This window comes from Heliangelus exortis, chromosome 1 (genome assembly GCF_036169615.1).
Source record: "Heliangelus exortis chromosome 1, bHelExo1.hap1, whole genome shotgun sequence".
NCBI lineage: Eukaryota > Metazoa > Chordata > Aves > Apodiformes > Trochilidae > Heliangelus > Heliangelus exortis.
Window position 1 is genome coordinate 142897919 of NC_092422.1, and position 12818 is coordinate 142910736.

The 12818-nt window shown below is 41.6% G+C and overlaps 1 protein-coding gene across 3 annotated transcripts in view; it reads left to right on the forward strand.

Annotated features, from left to right (window-relative positions):
- The window catches only part of ABTB3 (ankyrin repeat and BTB domain containing 3), a 178601-nt gene extending 170151 nt beyond the window's left edge, over positions 1 to 8450 (forward strand). For all 3 annotated transcript variants that reach the window (XM_071729122.1, XM_071729141.1, XM_071729133.1), the window contains 3 exons: positions 268 to 336; positions 3144 to 3257; positions 7013 to 8450. In XM_071729122.1, coding sequence (XP_071585223.1) covers positions 268 to 336; positions 3144 to 3257; positions 7013 to 7222 — 393 coding nt within the window. In that variant the 3' untranslated portion in view covers positions 7223 to 8450. The remainder of the gene's footprint in view (positions 1 to 267; positions 337 to 3143; positions 3258 to 7012) is intronic.
- The last annotated feature ends 4368 nt before the right edge of the window (positions 8451 to 12818 follow it).

The window sequence follows — 12818 nt, forward strand, 5'->3', positions numbered from 1 at the left end:
GCAAACTGTTTGGAGCTCACCAGAAAGTCCATCCAGAGTGGCTGGTGAGGGCTGAGATTTTAGACTGTCTGTGTGAAAGAAACACTGAACTGTGTATAGGGAGACAGTAACCAAATACAACTTGAAATCAGGAGGTTTGAGACAGTTTTATCTACAAGTCCTTGATGGTGTTGGAGAGATGGGTATTGCTTACAATCTTTACAGCACTCTCTTATTCTCTGATGTCTTAAATTTCTTTTCATAAACACTTCCTTTGTTTTATTTCAGCTGGTTATGCAGTATCTTTATTATGGAGGTGCAGAGTCACTCCTGATTAAAAATAATGAAATTATGGAGGTAAGAGACATTTATCTTAATTGCAGTGGGAAAAATGCTAAGTGATCTGTGTTTCATTCACCCAAGGCACTTGGCCATTGGGCAAGATGTGAGCACTCCTGTAAGAGCCAGCACTGTCTTGCCCAAAGTGCCCAGGCTGTCCACAGTCCTGCAGGAGAGAGTCTCCTGTCAGGGAGTTTATGGTTTATATGTCCAGAACTATCTCAGCAGAGTAAAAGCATCCCATTTGGTTCTTCACTTGGGAGAACTCTTGAGGAATCTTCCTGGCTTTAGCATGGGAAAAATCCCACTGGAGTCACAGTTCCATTCCAAGCATGGGGCTGTCAAATTTTCTGAATAAATCCTAGAGCTGTTCCCTGACATACAGAGACTTCTTTAGCCCTTTCTCACTGCTTGCAGAACATCCAGTGCCTTTGTGCCCATTGGTGAAAGGCAAACGGAGCCAACTGGAGCTGACTGAGCCTTCAGTGGAGCCATACATCCATAACCTGTGTGGATGTTGAGTCATCCATTCTCTTCCCAATAAATCCTGTGTGCTGTCATTGCCAGCTGGGATCAGTCGAACGACTCTGACTAAACAGAACTAAGAGATACTTGAGCAAATTCTTCATAGTCATTCAGGGAGTTTGCCTGTTGACAGTCACCAAATTACAGCAGTGAAAAAAAATACAGGACAGTAAATAATAAAATCAGAGCTAGTTAAACAGCTGGTAATCATCAGTGCACAGATTATAGTCTGCCACCATGATGTTTTATTGTTGCCTGCATTAGTCTGTCCCTGTGACACTACTTACTGTCTGGGGCATCCATGTGAGTCTTGGCTTTTAATGAACTTTTGCTTACCAGAAATTGGAAGTGACTCTTCTCTGGGGTTCGAGTGACCAGGGTGAATCAATTTTGATTGCTACAGGTGTATCAGTATCAACCCTGCTGGCAGCCAGGGGATGAAACTGGTCAGGACTGAGATTACTCTTTTCAAACACAGATTTTTAACTAGACATACCCACACTGTCTTTCTGTGCATTATACGAGAAGGTCACCGATTCTCTATTTCACTCCTAGTTTTAAAAGAAGCTCCTGAATTTCTTACCCTTTCTGAAATAAGAAGACTTAGGCTAGGCAGTGCAGTGGCTTTTTAGAGATGACTATGTTATCACCTAGGCTGTTAAAAAGCTTGTGCTGCAGTTCAGCTGGCTGCTTGCTCTACTTTCGTGACATCTCAAAACTTCTGTGACTCAAAAATGTATGACTGATTGATTGATCTGTTGATAACAGATCTAGACACGGTTCCTCACAGTTTAAAGTAATTACAAGCCAGCACATGACTGCTTGAGCCACAGAGGCAGCTGGAATAGGATTTGGCTTTATCTTTCAAAACTGCATTTAGCAACTTGCCTTATTACAAATATGATAACAAGAAGCACCAGAAATACTCCACAGAAATCTTGCTGCAATTTATAATTGGGGCCAGCTGGCTGCTATCACATCAGCACTGCAGATTTCCAGCACTTGGATTTATTTATGGGATTAAAGCAGAGCTGGAGTGGACTGCATAAGAGAAGTCAGAATAATGTCATGGAAGTTTCAAGAGTTTTGTTCCCTTGTGCTCTTACCTAGTGCCATGAGAGCCTTTTTGGGATTCACAGGATAGCTTTTTATCATGCACTTCTAGATGAGAAGGGCTGTATAAAGGCTTAAACAGCTGAACAGCTTGGCCTGAGACCTCGTTGGGTTAGAGCAAGGTTTCAAGCCATGAAGAAACTCAGCCTGCTTCCTAAACCAGAACAGAGCCAGAGCTAATGACCTAGCATGGAAAGAAAGAAAATGAAATTCCTTTTTCCCTTCTGTAAAATGACAGAAAGGGGACAATAGGGGAGATCTTAGCACTGCTGAAATGAAATGGAGAACTCAAAATTTAAGCCATTTTCACCCCACAGGCTTCAGTTTATTCCCACCGTGTACAGTGACATGCAGAGATCCCAAGACAGTGCCAGTCCAGGTGGTATATCCAAAGGGTGGGTGCAAAACCAAAGAGAGAGCTTGAGTCCTGGTGGCTGGAGAGCCATGGCAGTGCCGTGATACAGACACAGGACACTAACATGAGTGTTAACTGGGCAGTGTCTGACACCAAGGTGGTTCCCACCTTTGCATTGTATCCCACTGTGCAACCACTCCTTGAAGTGATATGGAGCCAGACAGTGCCCATGGCCTTACTGCTAGCAAGGAGCATATGGAGATCTGACTCCACTTCTTGAGCCTGCTGAGATGACAGATTAGAGGCTTATTGCCTCTCTAGGTTTTTAAGACTGCCCAGGGTTGTCATCATCATCTGCTTTAAATTTGTCTATATGTTTTGTCCTGGTCCTTCTGCTGACATCTCCACATCCAGCCCAGGTACTCTGTTTCAGCCAGAGCTTGGCAAACACTTGAATCAGAATCCTTTTTGCCTGGACTGTAACTCCAGATCCCTCCATGCAGAGTCATGTTGGCAAAGTGACCAAAGACTCTCCAAGCCACTATTTCCTTTTTCTTTCTCTCACCACCCCCCACCCCATTCCAAAGTCAGCACCTGGATCTGAGCAGCCTGTGGGGGTCTGTCCATGTACAGCTTCTCATAGTATGATTTAGAGGGGATTGCAAAGGGTTGAAACAAGCAAGCAACCTTCTTATTCAGACTGTTAGGATTTTTGTGCTAACTGAAGCAGGAGCAGAGAAAAAGCTATAATGAAACTGTAAAGAAAGAAGCTCTGATTCTGTATCGCTCAGCAGTTTTGACTATTTTTTTCCTTGCCTCTTTTTTTTTTTAGCTTCTCTCTGCTGCTAAATTTTTCCAGCTTGAAGCTTTACAACGACATTGTGAGATCATTTGTGCAAAAAGCATTAATACAGAAAACTGCGTGGATATTTATAATCATGCCAAGGTAAAAATAACCACATATGCTTGCATGTTATGTGTCTGTCATCATAACTGTAGGTCACTTTTATGGTAAGCAGCGATACATTTGTCATATGCTTAGTGTTTGTACTGTATTTAAAATTTATCATTCATTTACTAGGAGTGAGTGGCTAATAGGTATCCAGTATAGTGACAGTCCTAAATCTTGTAGATAAGAACACCAGTGACAACTTCTCACTAAGCATTTCAAACTCTGTTGGTGTGTACCAGCATGTACATGCAGACCTGGCCCTTATCAGGCAATCCAAACTGCTGAGTTATTCAACAGAAATGACCCAGGTGAATAAGACACTTCACTTTCACCTTCCAAGCTGCATTTTCCCATTACAGTTTCCTTTTTGCTCCTGCCAAAAGCCCACAGGGGTGATATACTCAGTGCTGGTGTCATCTTGTCAATATAAAAATACCATGTTGCCAAAGTGCAACATCTCAAGAGCTGTGTGAGGCTGGTAATGAGAATTTTATGTCTTGATGAGGAGAGATTCACAGCTTCTTATTGGAATCAAATAATTTACTTAGCCTGCAAGGTGGCCTAAGTCATTAGGCATAAAAGCATGGCATTTTTTGACCTAGAAAACATGGTTTTGCTCATTGGGGGTGGTTGCCACATTGATTAATTTCAGGTTTTCTCCTCCTCTTGCATGCTTACTAGTTAGACTTTCACTTGGAGCATCAAAATGATAAACAAGTAGTAGTAATGAAATATTCTTAAAGCATTCTTTAGATGGTTTAGCTGCTTTTTTTTTGTAACTTACATGGTCTGTATGAAAGATGAAACAGTGCAATGTGACATGGAAGTCTGATTGAACAAAGTAATCCTGCAGATTGCTCCAAACCCCTGCAGATCTGACCTTCATTCCTGTTATCAGGAGTAGTAGTTAGGTCTTGATGTGCAGATAATGCACAATTGGTGTGTGAAATATCATGAAGATCCACATGTAAAATGAATAAGGAATGAGGTGTGTCTGCAGGTCCATTTATTGTAATGGGAAAAAATCGGCAGTGCAAGAATCTTCTGAAAAATATTTGATGTAAATATTTGATGTATTCTATCTTTCTCCATTTGTATTACTATTACTAAAGGTAAAATGAATAATTTTTAAGTTTTTAAAATCACTTTTTTTTTTAATTTGTTACTTCCATCTTGATGAAGAAAGTTTTTAAACAGTTTTAAACCTGTCTGAGGAACTTGTACACTGCCAGTGCTGTGACTCAACAAACCAAGTGACTAAATCCAGCTCTTCTTTTGCTTGCAAGGGCCCCAGCCTGCAAATTTTCTGTGCCTGTATGTCCCAGTGGAGTCCATGGGAATAGTGTGCTTGAGAGGCTTTTATGGACAGGGCCACATTTGCATTGACGTGGGCAGTGTATTGCAGAGGTAGCCAAGCGAGCTGTGAATGAAATCTTGACTTCTGGAATTAGTTAAGCCACATCACCCTAGAGCTCTGCACGGGCTAATTTACCCCACTTCCAGTAAATTACCAGGGACAAGCTTCATACTGCTGTAGCTAGAAGGTTTCCAGGACCTGAACTCACATTTAAAGCTAATTCAGATACATCTCTATTTACGCTGTCAGCAAAGGAGAGAAGACATTCCATCTTTTTGCTCCCAGTCTGTGTGATTTGCAGGTGATTAATCTGAGCACAGATCATTCTACCCAGAGTGCTCCCATCACACAGTAGCTTCATTTATTTGTTATGTGAATACAAGATAATGGTAAGTGGCAAAAGAGGCCAGATGGTCCTGATGAGCTGAGGCTGCTCACAAGCAGTTGAAGCGCAACTTGCCAGGAGACCATCTGCCTTTCCATGTTGCTCTCTGAAGAGTGGAAGAAGCTTGTGTTAGACCCCAGTGAGGATAGGAATAACGTGAGCAAGCACTGAAGCCAGGAACCACTGCATCAGGCAGGAGCAGTTTTTGAGTAACTTGCTCCTATTGTAGATACTCGTACTTGTACAAGTCTGGTACTTTGCTGAACGGGAACTTTGCAGGAACTCAGGTGATGCTGAGACCTGGCTTTTCCAAATGAGTACTTAAGCCCAGAGACACATGGAGCATCCTGACTGAGAGAAAAAAAGGATTTGGTGGAAGCAGAGCATGAAGCGAGCATGGATTTGGAAAACTATGTGTGGTGGGGGCCTTAGGTTGTAGAACAGTGTTTAGCAGGGTGGTGAGCTGTGTAAAAGGAGCTACAAAAACAAGAGATTGAGAGTGTGGGTTAGAGAGGTGAAGTATTGGTAGGAAGGGGAGACAGTGAGGGTTTGGCCCTGAATTTAAAAGCTGAATTAAGAGTATTAAAATAATCTGTGGCATCCCTGTGGGCTTTCCATTCTTAAAATTGCAACATCTAAAAAGGCAGGTATTTGATGAGTATCACGTAAAGGATTTCATTTTACAAAGCCTTTGTCACTGTTCTTTACTTCCAAAAAGAAACAAATAACTGGGCAAGTTGTATTTATAATGGTGATTAGAGTCCTTACCAGTAGATACCAGTAGTTTTTCACATGAATGTCGCCAAGCTCCCAACAAAATCAGCTGGAGTTTCAGGCATGCCTAAAGCATTCAGCACTTGCACAGATTGCAATCTGGGCCTCAGAACAAGTGTGAAAAATAAAAGTCTATTATTCCCTCAGTGTTGTAAATACACTGAAATAGTGAATCGGGATGAATGGTAGAATACAAATTCACACATATGCTATTTCACCCGTCTGCAAAATAATGCAGTCATGATTTGATGAAAACTTGCATGGTTTGAAATCAAGTAAAATTCCTTAATTTTCCTCAGGAAGGTGTGTCCTACCTAGCCCTATTCTGGTTTTGTTTGTTTCTTTGTGTTATTTTGTTGGCTTTTCTTTTTTAACAATTTCCATTCTTAGCTCTGAGAGTGATGTAAAGCTGGTGGTGGGCATCACTGCTGCATACTTATTTCAAAGCTATGAAATGCCCCAGCGGTTCTGGCCCTTCAAGCTGCACCTCACAGCCAAAGGTTCCCATTTTACTGAGAGCTCGGACCTAGCAGGAGATTACTTGGGCAGGAGGATGAGCTGAGAACTCCTCTCTGCACTTGTTTGGCTATAATTGCACATATTCTACTCTTTGTGTGATCACAGGATCTAGCTGGGGGTGATGACCAGTACAGGTCACCCAGCCAAGGACCAGTGTGGGTCACTTAAGGTTTGCTCACACATTACAGTTACCCTGAAACTGCATCCCATGTAAGGGAGGTACTGACTGCCCCAAACCACACGGTCTACAAACCTCCATTTCTCCTCCAAAGGTTCCTCAAAGCACGAAACTTTGCATGACAGGTTTCTGCAGTCATGTCTCCCATCCTTGCTAGGGGTGGCCTTCATGAAGCTTGGTCTGTAGTATGTTTTCCCAAACCTGTAATTTTAGGGTGTAACTTGTAGCGTGAAATCACGGGTCTGGTGAACTCTGTGGTAAAACTCCCACCAGTTTCCAAGGGAGTAAAGTTTTGGCCCCTGGAAGTTTGTTTCCTTAACAACCAGGGCCTCAAAACATAGAACTGTTACCAGAATCATTAGGATAAAAGGCTGTTTGATTAACTCCTTCCCCTCCACACATAGATGTCTGTAAGCACTACAGTGCCTGTCTGAAAGGCCTAGCATGTGTGTTTGTTTGTGTGCAGCCCATACGTACTGTATTACAGAGAGGGTTTTATCAGAATGCTTATCTTTCTTTAATTTCACTTCTTGTAGTTTCTCGGAGTCACAGAATTATCTTCCTATTGCGAAGGCTACTTCCTAAAAAATATGATGGTCCTCATTGAAAATGAAGCTTTCAAGCAGCTGTTGTATGACAAGAACGGAGAAACCTCTGGTCAAAACGTACTCCAGGACTTACAGAGGACGTTGGCCACAAGGATTCAGTCAATTCATTTGTCTTCTTCAAAGGGCTCCATTGTGTAAACCTGAGGAAGATGGTTACCCTCCAATAAAGACCCGGCAAGCTAAGTCTGCTGTTGCAGTTGCTGAAACCTGTTGCAGTTGCTTAAATGACTGAAAAAAGAAAAAAAAGAAAAAGAAAAAAAAAAAAATTACAAAATTCTACTTCGCATCCAGATAGTTCTGTGTGGGCCAAAGGTTCTGCGCTGGGGCTGCGGCCTCGTTTGGATGAGGGAATACAGAAAACAAAGCTACTCCATATTTTTGAGCAAATGGGATACAGCAGTATCCAGTGAATCACTGTTGTACTTGAATTCTGAACACACGCCTGTTGTTGTGGAGCTTGATGCCAGAACTCACAGCAGTGAACAGCAGAAGCCCCTTCCTGAGCAATGGTGTGGGGCAACACTCTAATTGACCAATTAATCATTCAAGGAGGATTTGTTCCAGTCTTACACATTTAAGAACTATATTTATCCTGGAGTCCATTATCTCGTGCATTTAAGAAATGTAAGAACTGTTGTTGCTGTCAAGCAAAGATCAACTGTATTAGAGAGTGGGTAAGACTGTTACAGCTGAGGAAATATGATGGCAGATTTTTAGGGGTGGGAACTTTTTAAATTGTTCATAAAAAATAATGGGGTGGCCTTGTAGTTTAAAAACTATTTCTTAAGCTTAAAATTTCATTTTTGACAGAGCTGTGTTTGAGAATCTATGTAACATGTTTTGTTTTTTTTTTTTTAATGGTAAAATGTACATTGTGTAAACATACTTACGATCAAGTTTTGCTTGTATTCTTTCCTAGGGTGGTATAATCTTGCCTAACAGGCTATGGTTACACCAAAGAGGTACATTACCCAGACTATCTCTAATACAGTAGTTGGGGAAGGGGGGGTGGGGGCAGGAGAACTGCATGCTACTCATGATTTGAGGTTAAAAGCAATGACAAACTCAACATGCATTTGCATGGTAACTGTACCTGTGAAATGTTACATTTGTGCTTCATTTCGCCAAGACAAATGCAGTGTTACTTCTTGTCAAACTTCATTTTTGAAATTAGCATATTTTTTAATTTGCTGCAATTGATTGTGATACAAAACCCCTGGAGACCTTCTTGAGATGCTGATTTCTGCTTGTTATAGTGAAGGAATAACAGATCTTTACTTCAGTAATGATACTTTGCTACTGGCCAGAGATTGTGTTCAAGTTATAGTTTTTTAAATTATAATTAAATATGTACTATAGAATGAGATTTCTCACTGTATCCTGAGAATGTATAGGTTATCTACAATGCAGGGTTTGGGTAGGGTGGGATGAGGGGGTGTGATTTAATGTCAAAGCTTCATTTATTTTTCAGCATATTGTTAGCAAGACAAATCTGCTATGTGCCACAACATTCCTGATGCTCTGTCTCTGAAAACCACAGTAAGAAGTAGTCAAAGGTGTTGCCTTTTCCATGGCAAAGTTACATTTATGTATTTCTTTTCTAGCATGCTGTTCAGAAGCTGTGCCCAGTGCACAGATTTCAGAAGTTTTATTTTGACAGTGCATGCTAACCTCTTGTGCTTTTGTTGAAGTAATCTATGTTGAGTGTTCTTCCATGTTGATAGCTTCTGGCATGCTTGGAGAACAGTTTTGGCTTTAGTTATCAGCACAGTAGGAAACTTTTTTATGACTCCAAGGTGTAAATCATCCTGTGTGCTTGGTTTTTTGAAGCTCCTACAGTTTCTAAAACAAATTACAAAAATGTCTAAACTGCTACTAATTTTGTAGAGACACAGCATGTCAGTCAATTAGACTTATTTTTTCTGCATAGTAGATGTTCACACAATGTGTTGTCTGGAACATTTAGGTAATGGCAACTTCTGTGTGAATGTTGTGATCTCAGAGAAATGAGACCATGGCTGATGCAAGGACAACACACAGGGGTGTTTGATGTCATTTGCTGTGCCTCCTCATCCATGGAAACCCATCCTTCCATGCCAATGATAATAGATAGGAGCAGACCACACCCTGCAACTTTGTGGTTTAAAATAGCAAAGTTTTTCAAATAATAACAATTATATTAAAACTCTTCCCTTGGATACATGCCTAGTGCCCAACAAAGTCAACAGGAGTTGTGTATGCATGTATTCATAGGCAAAATAGCTTTCTGTGGGAAATGTGCCCACAGGTCTACCTGTTGGTAGGCTGGGTGGCATCTAATGCTATAACAATGGCCATGGGGCTTGTGCCCCTCTTTCAAGCTCAAATACTAACTGTGCTTTAATCAGGGGATGTAGAAATCCTGCTGCCCCTGGAAGGTGATGTCTTTTGAGCATTTGTAGGAACCTGCCTGGGACTCATTAGGAAGGAAACACTGATGAATCTGTGCTAGTCGTTCTTCTGATGAGTTGACAGTATCCATGGTAATGTGTAATGGGTTTCTTTTTGAAATAAAGGGCTTAATATGTCCCTTGGTGGCTGTGGGTGAACAGAGTGGTCACCGTGTTTGGGTATGCGAAGGCAAACACGAATCAAAGGCTCTAGCAACAGAGTGCAGCTGCCTCCAAACACACTGCACAATTCTGCCACCAGAGCTGCATCAGCCCACACATTTGTGTGCCCTATTGCACTTTTAGGGACTCGTGAATCTTCTGGGTGTTTGAGCGTGACAGAAAACATGGGACCCACGTGAGGTCTGCTTTGGTGGTGTCTAGCAAATGGTAGGAGAGCAGAAGACTCAAGAAGCTGTCCTTCAAAGGTGTTTCAGGGATTGTGGCTCTTGATTTATAATAGAATAACTGCTGCCCTTCAAAGCACTGGTAATAGCAAAGTCATAGATACATCACTGAAAGGAGCCTTTGGGAAAAGGAATCATTACTTTTCTGATTCTTTTTTGACCTGTCACCCCCATCACTTTTGTCAGAAGAGAAAGCCCCTGTGTAACCCTGGAGTTCATTTCTCCTGAAAGTAGTCAGCAGACCTTTGTGGATCCACAGACCTGAGTTTGACAAAGGCAATTTTAGTCCAGCTCTGCTGCTGTGAGGCTGGGTGAGGCCCAACAGAACCACACCAGACAATGTGCAGCTTGCATGCTCTTGAAATGTCCAGTGACAGGAATCCATTATCTTAGACGCCCACAAAAGTTTTCCCAAGAGACTATTTGGAACTTGGAAGTCAAGCCTCTTTTCCTTCAAACCCTGACAGATAGGAAGAAAAGAATCTTACAAGATCTTCTTACAAGTTTATGTATGAGATAAATTAATCCTAATTTCCTCACTAGTTCCTTTGCTAGTATTTTCTAGGTCTTTGATTTTTGCTGTCACTCACCTCTTGACTTCCCAGTTTCCCCAAAATGCAGTACTCCAGCAGGGGTTTTATGCAGTAAGAAGCAAAGCAAAGCAAAACTCTCTCCTGTGGTTTATGTAAAGCATATAAGAATATTTTCCCAGAATATTTTCTACAAGAACATCCCATGTCTGACTTCTATCTTGTCTGTCCTCTGTTACCATTCCTAGGTGATAGACTCCTGCTTTCTCAGGAGTTCCTTTTTTTATTTGTGCATTCGTTTGCTACACCTTCCAAAGTATAATCTTTCAACTTGTCATTGTTAATTTTTTTCTGCTTTAATTGGGGCAATTTCCCCAGCTCATCAAGATCAATTGCAATTCTGATCCTGTCTTCTAGTCTGTTTCATAATCTCCAGGCTTTATTATATGTGGCTTCATGCGTGGATTCTTCATTCCATTAATCTGGAGCTGTGGGGGAAGGGCTCTGTTGTCAATTTAGTCTAAAAAGCAGTGTGAGTTTCAGTGGGTGCCCATGAATATGATCCCTATCAGATAAGGCTCTTTCCATCAGAGCATTTTATTAGCATTTTTTTAGAGATTTACTATCACCTTAGAAAATAAAAAAGCCTTCTGCTTCTTTAGTCTGTATATGAGTTGAAGTAATTAACAACTTTTGAGGGGAAATATTGCCTCAAATCTAGGTGAAATGGAAAACATACATCTTTAGTACAACTTGTGATTTTTTTTCTTTTTAATCATAAGTTTCCATCCTGTAATGAGTGAAGGGCTGTTTCCATTTCTTTCCATCTGTCTTTTATATTCTTATCCACTCCTGTAATATTTGAGGCATCCCGCCCTTGCCTCATGGCAGACCTTTCCCTCTGCTCCTTTACAAGGTCCTCCCTTAGTTTCCACACTTTCTTTATATTTCCACTTTGCCTCACGTGCTGCCTGGTTCCACACTTCCCAGTTGTTTTGGGGTTTTTGGGGGTTTTGTTTTGTTTTCTTTTTTACTCTAGAGCCCCATTGGATCTCTTTCCAAGCCCGAACATTCTCCTGAGTGGGCTATTTTCCAATAACTGGCCTGAGAGCTGGTAAGAGAAAAGGATGGGGAATGTAGGAGGGGAGGGCAAAGGACCAGAGGAAGGCTGGTATGCTTTTCACAACGAATTTCAGCACTGTCTGCTTGTTTCTAAGATTTTCCCTATATCTATTCCTTACTCTTGTCTTCCAAACACAGCTGGTGGCCAGATGCTCTCCTTTCTGGAAAAGGGCCAGCTTCCTAATGGCTAAGACTTTTTTTCTTTTCCCCCAGCTAAAACTTTTGCGCGCTTGGTCTCAGCTTCGGAGTAGATTTGTGCAAATGTCTGTTAAGGACAGAGGAAACAGCTTTAAAGAGGTGTGAAGGCTTAGTTTCCAGGCTTCTTCTGGCACTAACAAGAGCTCCTTGCTGACTCCTCCACATGCTGCTTTCGACACTGACTCTTTTGGTATTGCATATCCACTGGCTTCATGCCAAACCTTGCACCGAGTCCTGGATGGGCTGCAGCGTGTGCTGGGGGGGGGGGGGTTTGGAAGTTCTCCTTTTTGTTTCAGAGCATGGCACAGTGTGCTGCCCTTTGAAGATTAAAAGGAAAAGGGAAATCTTCAATTTGTACTGAAATAAACTGCTCCGAGGTGGTGCAGTGTGAAAAAAGAAAGGGCATCTCTTCTTACTCCTCCCTGTACCTGTCTAAAATCAGAGGAGGGTTCTGTTATGGCGTGCAGTGCAACTGGGTGTGTGGGGACTCAGGCATGCAGGACCCTGCTTTTTTATGTTCAGGAAAACATTTTTATCATGGGTAGTGATAAAAGCTCAAGCATCCACATACTGAAGGCAAGGTTCGGGTCAGCCTAGAGAAAAACACATTCCTAGTATTCTTGTCTATGGGTTAAATCCTAGGAGAAGCTCTGGGCCTGCGGAACACATCAAAGTTGGGTGCAGGTAGTCAGTGTCCTTCAGGAGCTGGCTCTGTCTTAAAATTACTGCTGAAAAAAGACATCCCGAAGCCTGCTTTTATTAAAGCTCCCTCTGAAGTCAGTTGAAGATTTTATTTTCTTTTTAATGAATGAGAGTTACCTAAAGTCAAAGACTTGGAAGTTAGTTTATTTGACAATGTGTCTTTCATGTGAGGCTCTGCAAATGATTTCCAGAAATGAAGGGCCTGATGTTGCTTTCATCCTCTGACCCAGAGATGTTGAAACATATAAGCATTTCAAAAGCTGCTTAGGATTTGTCCTAATATTTAATAAACTAGGTTGCAGAAAGTTAGCCTTGAAATAGCATTCAAACAATATCTGAAACCCCA